Source organism: Monodon monoceros, unplaced genomic scaffold (genome assembly GCF_005190385.1).
Source record: "Monodon monoceros isolate NGI ecotype Baffin Bay Population unplaced genomic scaffold, NGI_Narwhal_1 Super_Scaffold_9, whole genome shotgun sequence".
In the NCBI taxonomy this organism is placed as follows: domain Eukaryota; kingdom Metazoa; phylum Chordata; class Mammalia; order Artiodactyla; family Monodontidae; genus Monodon; species Monodon monoceros.
The window spans coordinates 42,956,661-42,972,909 of record NW_021703786.1 but is presented as its reverse complement, the minus strand read 5'-3'; the positions used below and the strand labels follow the sequence as shown (position 1 = coordinate 42,972,909).

At 45.4% G+C, this 16,249-nt stretch overlaps 1 protein-coding gene across 5 annotated transcripts in view; it reads right to left on the bottom strand.

The window, feature by feature from the left end:
• Positions 1-10,479, bottom strand: part of ZNF18 (zinc finger protein 18) — a 20,902-nt gene extending 10,423 nt beyond the window's left edge. Inside the window, exons 1-5 of one of the 5 annotated variants that reach the window (XM_029212793.1) lie at positions 10,461-10,479; positions 4,196-4,782; positions 2,781-2,967; positions 2,269-2,360; positions 453-494 (exon numbers count right to left, since the gene is read on the bottom strand). In XM_029212793.1, coding sequence (XP_029068626.1) covers positions 453-494; positions 2,269-2,360; positions 2,781-2,967; positions 4,196-4,582 — 708 coding nt within the window. In that variant the 5' untranslated portion in view covers positions 4,583-4,782; positions 10,461-10,479. Of the gene's footprint in view, positions 1-452; positions 495-2,268; positions 2,361-2,780; positions 2,968-4,195; positions 8,359-9,700; positions 10,374-10,460 lie in introns of those variants that run through there. The other 4 variants (XM_029212792.1, XM_029212794.1, XM_029212795.1 and 1 more) reach the window with 4 other exon arrangements.
• Positions 10,480-16,249: the final 5,770 nt, after the last annotated feature.

Below are 16,249 nucleotides of genomic sequence, written 5' to 3'. Positions count from 1 at the left end.
CCCTATCCCGCCCCTCTAGGTGGTCACAAAGCACCGAGCTGATCTCCCTGTGCTATGCAGCTGCTTCCCACTAGCTATCTATTTTACGTTTGGTAGTGTATATATGTCCATGCCACTCTCTCGCTTTGTCACAGCTTACCCTTCCCCCTTTCCGTGTCCTCAAGTCCATTCTCTACGTCTGCGTCTTTATTCCTGTCCTGCCCCTAGGTTCTTCAGAAAACGTTGATTTTTATCAAATGCAACTTTTCAGAGTTGTTCACCACATAATCAAGATAAACCTGTTCTTGAGACTTCTGTTTACAGCCAAGATGGAATAACAGGGAATGGATTTACCTCCCTGCTGAAACAACCAAAAACGGGAACAAGATATATGAAACAATGATTTGCAGACGATATACTTGAGGAAGAGCAGAACAGAGATCCCTGTGTGCCCTACAGTTGCCCAAACTTACCAGCTGGAGAGGGCATCCAGAGCAGCAGAAGGAGCTCAGGGTCTGGGGAGGCCAAGAGGGTTACAGAGTTATCAGCAGGGGAGCTGCACACAGAGAGAGCTCTGGAGATCTGCAGAGGGTCCCCCGCAAGTCAAGGAAAGACCCACCCCCCCGAAAGAAGCAGAAGGCACAGTCCCCAGAGTACTGGAAACACTTCATATTTCCAGCAGCCAGAGTGGAAAACGTTGTCCATCAAGAAGCATAAGGTATAGTATCACCTCAGTACAGGAGGAAGATTAGCCCTAGACTAAAGGCTTCACTGGTGCCATGTAACAAACTGTATCCACGTAACTTAACTGCATCCCAGAGCAGAGCTCAACAACATTTATAGGAATGCAAAAATATGCAGCCCCCAGCAATGTAAAATTCACCATGCCTGACATGCAATCAAAGATTACTGGGCATACAAGGAAGTAGGAAAAAACATCTCATAATGAGGAGATCAAACCATCCATCAAAACTGACTCAGAACTGACACAGGTGATAAATTAGCAGACAAGGACATTAATACAGATATTATAAACATATTCCATATGTTCAAGGAGCTGGAGGAAAGATTGAACACATTAAGTACAGACATGAAAGATATGATAAAGCCCAAATTCAAACTTCTAGAGATGAAAAACATCTGAGATGCAAAATACACTGGATGGGATTAAAAGCAGATAAAACACTGCAGAAGAAAAGATTAATGAGCTTGAAGACATAAAACTAGAAACTACACAAAATAAAACACAGAGATTAAAAAGAGAGAGAGAACAGAGCATCAGTCAGCTGTGGGTCAACTTGAAGAGATCTAATGTATATATACACATGTTAAGATTATACATGTCCCACGTGCGTGCTATTCTCACAGTTCCCAAAGAAGCAGAGAAGGCAGGGAGACAGAAAAAGCAGTTGACATAACGGCCAGAATTTTTCCAAATCTGATGAAAGCTATAGTCCAGCAGATCCAAGAACTTCAGTGTACCCCAAGAACAAGGAACATGAAGAAAATGACCCCAAGGCTCATCATGGTCAAAATTTTTCCAATCAGAGAGAAACTATTAAAGGCAAGCAAGAAAAATACATGATATGCAGAAGAACAAAGACATGTGGCATGAAGAACAAAGAAGTACATGTGGCATGGTTCCATTTTTTGTAAAATTCCAGAAAATGCAAACTACTGTATGGTGACAGAAAGGAGAACAGTAGTTGCCTCAGGACTGGGGGAGAGTAGAAGAGCAGCAGGGAGGGATATTACAGAAGGAAGCCTTTGGGGTGACAGATATGTTTACTATCTTGACTGCAGTTACGGCTTCACATCTGTATATACCACGTCCAAGAACTGATCGAATTGTACACTTTAAATAAGTGCACTCTATAGTTTGTCAGTCACACCTCCACAAGTGAGTGGGGGAGAGGATAACCTGTCCCCACGTTAGATATAACATTCGAGGTCACAAACCGACCCCAACGTGGAGGCCTAGACTAGGAAATGAAATAACAGTCTTTTCTCAGCATAACCCAAAGGTAATAAAAAAGGGAGACAAGATTGCTTCATCACAGCAACTTCTTCGAGGGCCCAGATTCTATTATTAAAGATGACAATTAGGAAACATTCTGCCTTTAAAGAAATATTGAAACTTGAGTTTCATTCCACATGTATGGCTGTCATCCTTGCTAGGCCTTCCTCTCTCCTCTGATTCTGAGAACGCTTCCCTTTTCAATCCACGGACTGTTGACAGACCCTCGGAGCAAGGTTCTGGGGTACGAGAAGCAGGGGAACCCCGCTCACCTGAGGTGCTGTGTGGAGAAGGGAGGCTCCAAAGTCTTGGTCTCTGATGAGCCTTTCCTCGGGTCGGGCAGGAAGTGGGGAGGCAGCCAGGGCTGAAGGCGGAGACAGGAAGATTAAAGAATCCCGATGTCCTGTCACCCACTAGCCAGAGGGCACAGGTGCAAACCTCCACACGTTAGAACCAACGCCTGTTCCGCCATCTGTATCTCAGACTTGTGCTTACCTCCCTAACCCACTCCAACTCGCCCTACCTTCCCAGCTGCCTCACCCGTGTCTCCTCCCACCTCCCTCCCCAGAACCCAAATCCGAAAGGCCTGGCCCTGTCATAAGTGGTTTAAATTGCAGACTTTGAATCTCCAAATCAGAGTGATTCCTATATGTCTACCCTGCTTCTGAACTTCCCAGAGACACCCCAATCTGAGCAGCACATCATTTCAATTCACTCTTAGGCCTACTGACCACAATCCCACAATTTCTCCAAGACGGCACCACACACACCACCTGCCCCTCACCTAGTCCTTGTTCCGAGTCGGACTCCTCTTTCACGATGTGGCTCAGTGGCTCCCCAGACCGGCAGGCTGAGTTCTGAAGCCCCAGCTCCTGAGGCACTTCAACATGGGCCTCCGCTTCCCCCAGTGGGCAGCTTTCAGGCTCCGCCTTCTGTGATAAGACTTCCTGTCCCAGAACTTGGATGCTGATCTAGAGACCACATGGTACTAATTACTGAAAGATCCAGAGTAAGGATTTCTGAAAGATACAAAGCTAACCTTCTAGAACGCATCATAAGGCAGTGCTTAGGGACATGGGGCAGGGAAAGAAAAAAGCCAGCATTTACTTCTGGCTCAGTGGGAACCAGGGAGGGAAACATCCTGAGAGAGGCCAGAAGCCATGGCCTGGGAGCCCTTCCGACAGGCCGCTGATGTTGTGTTTCTACTGGACAGCCTCTACCAATTAAAAGGCAGGCATCTTTGGAACAGCTTCTCAAACATTCTAAAGATGGAATGGGATGGGAGATTTAGCTTCAATCCCTAATGGATAAAAAGTGTGGAGAATCTCAGGGAGTCTTAGAATCAGGTGAGGCGTGGGGACACACTGAGATAGTATAACAAGAAATGTGCAACTGGGCTTTGTCCCAGGTTCCTGGCAAGTGCTCCTAAAACCCCTGGAATCTCCTGAAGGACAGGAGTGCCGGGAGCAACTCCTCCTATTCAGAAGGAGCCTCTTTCAACCATCCCTGAGTTGATGCTGACGAGGTGACTCTTGGTGGCCCCTAGACGGCTTCAGGATGGTGGCCGGTCCCCAGAGGAACTAATCAGGTGATCAGAGGGTTGGAACTTCCAGCGCCACCCCTCAACCTCCGGGGAAGGGAGAGGGCCTGGAGATTTTCAATCACCAATGGCCAATGATGAAGCAATCATGCCTAAGTAATGAAACCTCCATAATAACTCCTAACCTGTGGGGTTCAGGGAGCTTCTGAGCTGGTGAATACATACAAGTGCCAGGAGGATGGCATGCCCAGATGAGGGCGCGGATGCCCTGTGCCACCCCCATCTCCTCCATTGGGCTGTTTCTCAATCACATCCTTTATAACAAACCAGAAAATACAAGTAAAGTGTTTCCTTGAGATCGATGAGTCACTCTAGCGAACGATCAAACCCGAGAAGGGGGTTGTGGGAACCTTCAAATTTGTAGCCAGTGGGTCATAAGTACGGGTGGCCCCTGCAGCTTGTGATGGGGTATGAAATGGGGTCAGTCTTATGGGACTAGCCCTTATCCTCTGGGGTCTGGGCCAAGCCAAACAGTGTCAGCGAATTGGTTGCTGGTGTGGAAAAGCCTACATATTTGGTGCCAGAAAAACAGACAACACCCCTGCTAAGACCCCAGAGGAGCCCTGTGCTTCAGTCAGAGATCACAAAACTCTGCTCACCCACTGCCACAGCTTCTGGGGGTCCCCCCTCAAGCTCTCCACAAGGGTCACTGCTTCCTCCCCGCTGCCTGGACACTGCTTCCGCACCCACATCTGGATCTCCCCGGGCAGGATGGTCAGGAACTGCTCCAACGTCAGGATCTCTAGGATCTGCTCCTTGGTGTGAACCTCTGGCTGCAGCCACTGGGAACAGAGCTTCCGAAGTTGTCTCAGGGTTTCGTGGGGCCCGGACATCACCTGGTAAGGAAACTGCCTGAAAAGCTGGCGTGCAGTCTCAGAGCTGGAGGGCTCCCCTCGAGGGCTGTCATCTGGTCCAGAGAACGCGGACTCCTTGGGCTTGGCCAGTGGCGGTGGCAGGACTGGAGCCTGCCCCAGCTCCACGGGCATCGTCTGGCTTGGCAAGTCCTTTTAGGTGATGTGCTTCTGGGATGGAGTTGTCCCTGGGAGAACCAGGTCTTCACAGAGCCTCTCACAGGGACACTGGAGGGGGAGTGACAGTGATGCTATGCGGATGAGAGGGACGCACTTTCAGAAAGGACAAATTCACACGCCCTGCCTGAGAAGCCGCGGAGGCAACCGTGCATCTTCTGAAATCAATGGACACACTAATCTATTTTGAAAGATGGTAAACTTGAAGCCACAGAGCAAACCATTACTACCATATGTAAACTGTCATCATCACCCTGACCATTTTTACAACGTTCTCTCTTGGTCTTCAAAAGGCCAGACCAAGTAGAAAAATGAAACGCACCACATTAAGCGTTCTCACTGTGGGTGTCCAGGTAAATAGCTCTTCTGCAAAACACTCCAATGTCTGCATCCATGTGTCTGCAGACCAAAAGAGCTGAACAAAGACCTTGAAGCCCTAGGAATGAAGGCTAAGACTGAAATGATCAGATGCTTCCAAAATAAATATGAGGTTGAAGAGCACTCTTCCCCAAAAGGTGCAATGAAATTTCTAAGTGACCTCTTTTGAATGCCATGTTGAAAACTGGGAATTTATGAAAAACCTATCACATTGAAATTTTCAACCCTGGACTGAAAGAAGGTTTAGAATAAATACTGACTACCTCAACAACATTCCTACAGACTTGAAGCAAGTAATCACTCTTTTATGGCGAGTGGTATCAAAATTCAGAAGACAGCAACTAAGACAGTGAAAAGAGAACTATTAAATGGCAAAGTTAATGTTAAGATATTTTTAAACGAGTATGCACTATTTCTAGCTAGCTTTCTTGCATGTAATCCTAATATTAGATTATTGGGTCTATCTTTAAATATTATGAAGGAGCTAGAGGTCATCATTTCTCCATAACATGAACCACAACAATCAATCACTTGGGTGTCTGGCTTAATCAGAGATCAGTACAACACTCTAGCTTTTGATGGCTGCTTTTTCCTTGAGGTGTAAGAGCAACATCTTCACCCCCACCACTTCACCCAAACAATCCACCCTATATCACAACATCATTTAAAAATAAAACAAACAAAAAAAGAAAGCAATTTTTTTCAAGGGTACAAAAAAGGAAGGAGTAAGGTAAAAAGGATCGATCTAATATTATGTTTCTCATGTGGACCTCACTAACTGTACTTTTTGTTTACGCAGAGACCCATATATTTCATTCATATATTCATGCAGCACCCAGAGTGCTACAGCAACATATCTTCTCAATAATTCAGGAATTCTATTTCTGGTCATGGCAGCCCACCTACTGTAAACAATGACAAAACTGGAGAAAACCTAAGAGGCCACTGTTTTCAAGCACTGGCCAACCGGAAAGGCGAGAATGGAATCCCTGAGAGAAGAAAAGCTTGTGAGGAGGGCCACGATCATCCCGGCTATCTGCCAGGGGAGGATTTCCTAATCCCAGTGCAGGAGGCTGGAGCTTAAGCAGAGACCAGAGGTCTCACTAAACTGAGGAGGCAGAGATCAGCATTTGGAGCTACCGAAGTGGCTGGGATCGGAAGGACACGGCAGCAGGAAGGAGGGAGCTATGGGGTGGAGGCGGAAGTCTGTGCGGGGGGGCCCCCTGTGAGTTCTGGCCAAGGGCTGGGCTGCACTCAGTAGGGTGAAACTATGCAAGGTTCAACAGAGAGCAGTTGCTACCAGGTTAAAGGAGCAAAAGAGGGATACAAAAGGCCAGTCAGTGATGAGAGACATTTGCGTTTCTGACCCTGAGAGGAGAGAGACCTTATTAACACTCAAGGCATCCTGAGATACCAGAAAGGCCACATGTTAGGAGTAAGGACCATGCTCTAGAGAAAGACCTACTCTAAACCTGCCCTAAAAAACTTAAAGCCAAGCTTCAACAAGATCCACAGAGGAGGTCCAGTCTACTGCTCTATTCTGATCCAGTTAGAAGAATTTGGGGGAATTCCCTGGCAGTCCAGTGGTTAGGACTCCACGCTTTCACTGCCAAGGGCCCAGGTTCAACCCCTGATCGGGGAGCTAAGATCCCGCAAGCCACACAGCATGGCCAAAAAAAAAGGAATTTGGGAAACACCTTGGGCTTTCCAAAGATCTGCCCTAAAACCAAGCCAACACAAGTTGATCAGTCAGTAATTGAACTGCCTGCTAGAATAAAAATCAACACTCTTCAGAGGGAGAAAACAGAATCCTTAGTGTCTACAATGTGCCATCCACAATATCCAGGATGCAATCCAAAATTACTACACATGTAAAGAAACAGGAAAATGTGACTCAAAATCAAGGGAAAGCAGTAAAGAGAAACCAACTTCAGATGGCCTGAGGACTTAAAAACAATATAGTCTTTATGACAGAAGAGACAGTGACTTTCTATAGAGAAATAGAAATTATAAAAAGAAACAAATGCAAATTCTAGAAAATGAACCATCAACCCAGAATTCCACATCCAACAAAAACACCTTTCAAAGAAAGAATTAAAGACATTTTTCAGATAAATAAGCTAAGAGAATTTTTCACCAATGACTTGTACTACAAGAAATGCTAAAGGACATTCTTCCAGTTTAAGGGAAACTCATATATACAGAAAGGAATGAAGATCTCCAGAAATGGTAAATACATGGTGAATAAGTTTAAGATACTATGCTTTTATTTCTCCTAACTTCCTTAAAAGGCAACTGACTGTTAAGGCAAAGATGACAATAGTATAAGTAGAACATAAGACAACTAGAAGTAAAAGATATAAAAATAGCACAAAGGAGAGGGTAAATGGAATTAATCTGTTGTTTTTACATTTATGAACTGCTAATTCAGAAATAGAAAGTTAGAAGTAAGAAGTAGTGTCAGGTGAAGTGACAGATGGGAAATGTAAAGGTGTTAAGTGAGGGGCAGGAAATAAGAAATGTGAATTATAAAGTGGTACAATATTAAAGTACATTCCAGTAAGTTAAATGTTGATAATTTAAGGATGCATACTGTTAGCTGTAAAAATATTATACAAAGAGGTATAGCTAAAAGCCAATAGACGAACACTAAAAAACAGTCAATAATATACAGGAAAGGATCAAGAGAAGAGTAAAAATCAGAAAGATCAAATGGAAAAAAGACAATATGATAGATTAATACCCAACCATATCAATAATTACATTAAATGTAAATGGACTAAACACTTGAATTATAAGGTTGAGATTGTCAAATTTAAAAAAGCAAGACCCAACGGTATGCTGTCTACAAGAGACATTTTATGTATAACGACACAGATAGTTTGGAAATAAAATGGTGGGAAAAAGACATTCCATGCAAACAGCAAGCACATGAAAGCTGGTATGGCTATATTAGTATGTGACCAAGAGACTTCATGACAAAGAGAAAAAGAGGGACATTTCATTATGATAAATGGGTCAAATCATCTAGAACACAAAGCAACCTAAATGTGTATGCACCTAATATCAGGTCTAAAGGGACAAATCCTCAATCATAGTTGGAGATTTTAACACTGTTCTCTCAGTAATTGATAGAAAAAATAGACCAAAAAAACCTGTAAGGATATAGAAAATCTGAACAACACTATCACCCAAGTTGATGTAATTGACATTTAAACCAACGACTGCAGGGGCTTCCCTGGTGGCGCAGTGGTTGGAAGTCCACCTGCTGATGCAGGGGACACGGGTTCGTGCCCCAGTCCAGGAGGATCCCACATGCCGCAGAGCGGCTGGGCCTGTGGTCCGTGGCCACTGGGCCTGCGTGTCCGGAGCCTGTGCTCTGCGACGGGAGAGGCCACAGCAGTGAGAGGCCCGCGAACAGCAAAAAAAAAAAATAATAATAAATATATATATATATATATATATAAACCAACAACTGCAGAATACACATTCATTTCAAGTGCATACGAAGCATCCGTCAAAACAGACCATGTGTATAATTAAGTTTCAAAACACTGGAATCTTAAAGTATAGATTCTCTGACCACAGAGAAATCAATAACTAGAAACCAATAACAATAAGATACCTAGACTATCCCAATATATGGAAATTGTTAAATAACAATAGTAAATAACCTATGACCAAAGAAAACAAACCACACAGGAAATTAAAATATATTTTCATATTGAATGACAATGAAAACACAACATATCAAAATTTGTAGGAAACAGCTAAGGCACTGCTTAGAGAGAAATGAGAAGCTTTAAATAACTGTTAAAATTTTTAATAAATATACACGCATCCTTCACTGTCTAGATCTATTTGGATCCTGAGTTTCAAATAACAAGTAGCAAGATGTCAGATAGCAAGAGACTTATCAGTAGAATTATTCACATTTACTTAGTTCCCGAATTAAGATAGCAGTTTAGATAACAGGGAAACTGACTTTCAGGGAAAACTATAGATTATAAAACATTTAAATCTAATTTCAGCAATTATACTCTCACATAATGTAGGGGAAATGCCTCGCTTATATTTAAATTACTTGATAGATGCTTTATAGATTGGTATCCCAATGACTTCATGAGAATCTGCTCCTGTTATGAAAAAAATTTAAAGATATCCCAAATGTATAGTTGCTATAGTTATTAAAGCTATAACAAATTAGAATGAATTTTTAAATGAACATCTAGGTAAGGATACTTACTATACATTCATATACAAGTAACCATTTGCAGAGCACCTACTATTGACAAAGACTGTCTCCTTAATCAAACTTCAGTCAAGCTGAAGTTGACTGAGTCATCTCTTTGACTAGGACTGGCCCTTGGACTCTGTCCTTGTCACTTCCAGTCCAGTTTAGCAAGAATCTTGCTGACTCCAGTTTAGGGAGTCAGCAAGACTTGACATTTGATCAAATTCAACATCCCTTGGTATCTGGTCAAATTCCTTATTGCCCTGGCCTGCCTTCAACAAAACCGGTCAAGTTGGCTTAGCTAGAATCCCCCCCTTAACCCAGATGTTTCCTGTTAGTAATTTTCCACCCACTGAGCCCACCCCACCCCTTGGCTATAAATTTCCACTTGCCCTTGTTGTATTCAATCTCTCGCTCCAATACCACAAAGTCCCACGGTAGCCCCCCTGAATAGTCTGCCTTACCGTTTTTAACGAGTCTCTGAGTAACTTTTTCTTTAACACTATGCATCAGCTCCTTATTAGGCTCAGTTCAAGTCGTTTCTAATCCTCACAGTTACCCAGCAAGGTGAGTATTACAGTGTACAGATCGGCAACCTCTGAGGCTCACAGCGGCGGCCAAATTCAAGCCCAGGAGGCTCTAAGCCTGTGCTCTGGGGAGGAGAGCTGCAAACTTTTGAATTTGGGGGGCGGATTTGGGAGCTGTCACAAAGGGCTGGAGGGGAGGAGAAGCTACAGGCATTTAGCGCCCCGGAGGCCAGGGGAGATCCAGGCCTGCCAGGCGCTGGGCAGTGCTGCCCAATGCGTTCTCCACCCTCCGCCCACGACGCCGACAGCGCCGGGAAAGAGACTCCGGGCATCAGCCCATCCGGGTTCCCTCTTCCCGAGGCTCACTTCCAGCCTTTTGGGGAAGGCAGGAGGGAGGGGCCCCTTTTCGGTCCCAGTCCAGAGACGTGGCCGGAGAGTCCGGAGGGGCCCACAGGCTCAGGGACGCTGGGCCCGGTCCGGGGTACCGGGTCTCCACAACCCCTGAGTCCACTCACAGCCCCGTCGCCCCTCCCCCGCACTCGCCGCGTCACCGCGCGCGCTCCCGGGCACTCGGGCGCGCGTCCGCCGGCCCGACCGCCGCTCCCGGAGTTCCGGCCGAGTCCGGCGCGGACGCGGGAGGCGCCAGGCCAGACCCCGGGCTGCCGCGGCCAGGCCTGTCAAGCCCGCGTGCGCTCACCTCGAACCGCGGCGCCGGCTCTGGGCGCACTTCCGGGAGACGGGAGGCTGCGCGCGCCTCTGGGGCTGGCGGGGCGGGGCGGGGGCGGGGCGGAGGCGCGGGCTCCGATTGGTCGCCCGGGTCGCTCCGCCCCTCCCGCGCCTCCGCGGCGCCGAGGCCACTGTGCGTCGCCTAAAGCGGGCGGTTGGGTCATTCATTCGAGTTACGCGCGGTCACTCAGTCCTCACCTGGATGTGTAGTGAGCCCCGGGTCTGGGCCGGGCACTTGGACCAAGCACTGCGAGGGCTGCAGAGGTCGTTTTCGTGACTTTCCCAGACCCCTCTGCCAGTCCCACACCCAGAGCTGAAGCTTTCGGGCCGTATCCCAGGTTCTTACCCGGAGTCTCCTTGGGGTTCTCACCTCACTTGGCCTCCCAGGGGCATATGATTTGCCCCGACCTTGCTCTGTCCCGCTTCTCCAGCTCTCACCTACTCTGTATTTCCCGGGCGCTCTCCTTCCACCTCCCCTCTTTTCAGTGTTGAAGTTCAGTGGGGCGCCAGCCTGTCTTCCCACCTTGTCTCTTGCCTGTCTGCCCCCCTCACCTCACCCCTTCAACGTGATGTCTTCCTCGCCTCCTCCCTCCCCTTCTTCCCTTTCCCACGTGCCAACAATGGCCAAGTCCTATGATTTTACCGCCTGTCAATCTCTTCTACACCTCCGCTCTGTCCACTCTCTACCCCTACCTCCTTCCCCGTCATTTCTAACCGGGATAACGGGTGAAGCCCTCACCAGTTTCAGAACTTCTAGTCTTGCCCATTTCCAGGCCATCCAGCACTCGACCACACAGTCATCTTGCGGGACAAAGCTGTGTTAGTAGTATCAAAGGTCCAAATCTGGGAGACTGGAGTTAAGTGTGTATCGTATGAATGTTCAATCATGGGCAATTGGCAAACCGTAGAGAATTTAAAAAAGGAATTGTCAGTATAGTGAAGTACCCTGCCCAGGGTTAGGAGAAATGGGAGACATCTCCTCTGAAGAAACAAAGCTTTGGGCGGAGCGGGGGATGGGTGGGTCATGATGTCTTCACATATCTGAACAACTGACCAGTGGGAAAGGCATTCAGCATGTTTTTCTAGGTCCCAGGACCTGAGCAAGACCCACTCTGCGGCGAAAATAGTGAAAAATACTATTTCAGCTTAACCCAGCTGGAAGTTTCTGAAGGTCCTTGTGTAACAAAGCTCTTTTTTGAGTGCCTGAGCAGAACATGGGTAACAATTTGTCAGAAACATTTAGAGAGACGCTTGCAGAGGGTGTAACTTCCAACACCAAGGTAAGTTTTGCTTCTAAGAAATTCAAGAGGTGAGCTGGTTTGGAAAGGGAAGATCATGAGCTTTTATCTTCAGCATGTAAGTTTTTAGCTGATCAACATCCCAGGAAGATAACAGTAATTTGAAAGCTTTAATTGGGCCACGGAGCCCTCTGTGAATCTGATGGAAGCTATAAATCTTTTCACAAGGAAAGTGCGCATACGTATCTATACACAAAATTTTGCACGCAGATTCAGGGAGTTCACAGAGCCCTGAAGTGCATCCTTGGAACCCACGAACTTCAGGTTGAAAACTCTAATTCTGATAGACGGTTCTTGATATGGAAGTTACACTTGGCAGTTTAATAATTTCTTTATAAACTGTCACCTTTCTCCTTGTGGTATGTGATCATCATTCCTAACCGTAAAAGTTTTGGCCACTAACTAGTTCTGTTAGGCTCTTGAAGTATGAGTTGAGACAATTATGTATTATTAACTGTGCATTGTAGTGCTTCTCCTCAGACCAGTGCCAAAAGCATCATTTTGGAAGTTTGCTTAAAAACTGTATTTCCAGGCTGCACTTCTCAGAGAACCTAATTAGAGGAGAAGGCAAGAAATCTGGGCTTAACATGCCTTCCGTGTGAGCCTGCTGTGCAGCCACAGTTGAGAAGCCCTGATTTAGGGCAGTGGTCGCTACACCTTTTTTTTTTTTTTTTTTTTTTTCTGCAGTACACGGGCCTCTCACTGCTATGGCCTCTCCCGTTGCGGAGCACAGGCTCTGGACGCGCAGGCTCAGCGGCCATAGCTCACGGGCCCAGCCGCTCCGCGGCATGTGGGATCTTCCCGGACCGGGGCACGAACCTGTGTCCCCTGCATCGGCAGGTGGACTCTCAACCACTGCTCCACCAGGGAAGTCCCCGCTACACCTTTTTGATCAAGCACTCTTTACCAGTAAAACTATTTTGAGGCTAGAGAGCCACTATTTGTATATGTATTTATTAATAAATAATATACATGTATCATTTTGCCTACATATTCTATATAATAAAATATGTGAATATAAAAGTCAACAAAGACTGAGGTAAGAATGAAAAAATAATATTTCAAAATATGTATTTTATTTGTTGAATAAAATTCCCACTTAAAATGAGATGGAACAGGCCTCATTAGTTGAGCAAATCTTGATTTAATACTCTAATTATACAGAGATTTTTCAGGTCTTGTTCTACCTTTACTTTTTTTTTTTTTTCAACACTTAGTTTTAATGGTTGTCATAAATAAAGAAAGAAACTTCACAAACCCTCCAAATGGAAAAAGTACATCATTGGCAAAACATTTTCTTTTTTCAATACCATCTGTTAATTAAGCGATTTTTGAAGAAATGTGCCTACTAAGAAATTCCAAAAAGTACCTGGTAGGATATTGTATGACCTTAAGCATCACTGAAAATTATCTTCGTGTTCTGGATAGGGTATCAACCACAGAGCCTAAAGTTTACTAAAAGCTGGGATCTCACCTCGTCAAGACTCTCTGTATAATTGATCCGTCTTTTGTTTGTGCCAGAAAAAGAGCTCCTGCCTTCAGGTACAGATTGGAAAACTTCTGAATTCTATAGATGATTCTTTTTTTTTTTTAATTTTATTTAAGTATAGTTGATTTACAATGTTGTGTTAATTTCTGCTGTTCAGCAAAGTGATTCAGTTATAAATATACATACATTCTTTTTCATATTCTTTTCCATTATGGTTTATCACAGGATATTGAATCTAGTTCTCTGTGCTATACAGGACCTTGTTGTTTATCCATCCTACATATAATAGTTTATATCTGCTTATCCCAAACTCCCAATTCATCCCTCCGCCACCCCCCTGCCCCTTGGCAACCACAAATCTGTTCTCTATGTCTGTGAGTCTGTTTCTGTATTGTAGATATGTTGATTTGTGTCATATTTTAGATTCCACATACAAGTGATATGTGGTATTTGTTCTCTTTCTGACTTACTTCGCTTACTGTGATGCACAGATGATTCTTTATCCCATCAACTGACCAGGGGCCCTTTAAAGCTTGGAGAGTTCTATCTGGTAAACAATTTCAGGGAGATTGAGTAAGAGGCCTCAGACTGCCTTAAACATTCTACCACCCAGAATTCTCCTTCTTTGGTCCCTTAGGTGCCTCATCTTGATGCTTGTTACTGATTTCTGCTTTCCACACGGTCACTTGTGGCCTCCATGGGCCTCCTTCCCTTCAAGCTGTTTTATTTCTTGCTGAGCTGATGACCCTCCCAGCTTTGGACAGCCAGCCCCTGCCCTTGCTGAATCTGTGACGTTTCCCTCTTTCTGATGGCCAGGGCTCCTGAAAACCCCATCAGCATCGAGCAGTGGGAGGCCCATCTGTCCCTGCTGTCGGATGCGAGGGATGGCTGGACCACTGCCCAGGTTTTTTCAGATTGAACTTTCCTCCCTATGACAGAAGCTTCCAGGAGCATTTGGTGACTCTTGAAGGGCTTGAGATCAATAGAAGAAGCAAGCTTTTTCTTCCTCTGGGGAGCCAGCAAGACCGGTGAGTCATCTGTCACTGCTAATTAACAAAAAGGGTCTGAACATTGGGGAACACACAGAGAGAAAAGGATTCGGATTAACCAGACACTGGGGTTTAAAAGAAAATACCAAAAACACCTATTTTCCAGAATGTAGTCTATTCATTATGTGGTATTAGGAGAACAGAGAGAAAATTAAGTTAATTGGCGGCAGCAGTGTGTTTTAGGAAGCCTCGGAGGGCCACTGCAGAGAGATTCAGGCTGCCCATGGAGATGCGCAGAAGAAACAGCATGTGGCCAAGGGCACAGAACATAACCTCATCTTGGAAGAAGCTGGGATACCAAGAATTAGGCATAGAGTGTATTCATTAAAGCTTGCAGAATTTTACCAAAGATCCCTTCTTTCCTCTGATGCTGCTGTGGACCCTCCAAACCAGGCACTGGAAACTGGAGGCATGTATTTCATTTGGCAAGCACAGTTTTTAAATTCTTATTTTGAATGGGAACACCTTTTATGGTGTATGACATACGCTGACCATCCCTGTAAATCAAGTCTCTCTACATTTGCCAGGACTTTAACCTGGTCTCTAAAAGTGTTTGAACAGAACTGCTCAGTAATATTCTCCAGAAGTCAGAGGAGATGGTAGTTTAATGATGCCCACCTTGGATTCTGGGTTTTAGAGCTCATTGGGGATGCCTGAGGGCTCAGCTGGCCAGTGGGTTGGAGGGCTTTCAGGGGAAGAGGCAAGGCTGGCCACTGCAGCCTGGGGAGGGCACTGCCTCACCAGAGCCCTTCTCCCCCAGGCCAGCCCCAGAGCACTGGCCATGTTCTTGTCAGTCTGTTGTCTCCACCAGGCACCAGACGTCTAGGAACTGTCCTTCCCCAGATCCCCGTTATTCAGGGCAGCTCCCAAGAGAGAAATACAAAGGAATCAGTCAAGGGCGACAACAAGAATTTAGCCTAGGTGTACTGTAACTGTATTTTCAGGACCCAAATTCAGACCTCATGGTCCAAAATTGGGAACATAGTATTTGAATTGTGACTGTCCTGGAAGGTTCACGACTTGTGAGCAGTAGAGCTCAACCAGAGTCCACTAGAGGGGAAAAAAAGAGAAAGAAGGAGTTAGATCCTCAAGACCTATCTGGGAGAGTAAGACACTTGTCTCATGGATACACTCTCTTATAAACTGGGATCTGGACTCCTTTCTCCATGAAGAATGATCTTGGATTTCCACCACATACCTGAAAACATATGTAGTCAAGGAGACATGGTCTGGTGTAGACAACCTTGTCTGTGAGCCTGTGTCGCCCTCCAGGGCCACCCCTACGACCACCCGGACCACGCATGGATGCTGGAGGACAGTTGTGTTCAAGGCAACCACATCCGAGTGGCATCGTTTGGGCATCGTTTGGACCTCGTGAAACAGTGATGTGAGTCCTCCTGAGGTCCCTGCGGCGTCCTGTGGTCCTCCAGGACAAATGCTACCCATCTCTGTGTCATCATACATTCCTGAGCTTTTAAGATCATGTCTCCTTGCTCCAGCCTGGCTGAGAGGGAAAAGAACAAATAAATCCCTTAACTTGGCTTCCTGAAAACCACTGAACTGCACCAAACTGTCTAAAAATATATTCCCAAATTCTAACACACAGACTTGTGAGATGATGGGGGAAAAAAACCCTGCTAAAACATGGCTTATATATGTAACATCAGGAGAGAGTAGTTTAGAAATGACTAAAAGAATATCATTTTTCTTTGACTGCACATGTGGCTTGGATTTAATAAGGCATAATAGACCAAAAATGGCATGAAAGCTCTACAGTAGCACCTGTCTAGAACAGGTTAGAATAGGCAGAGAGAAATGGGGAGGGTAGCTTAACAAAACTTTATTTTCAGGCTTAAAGGGAACCAATAAAGACTTTTAAGTAAAAAAAGTACTATCAAAAATTTTACTCTATTGATCTAGTAAT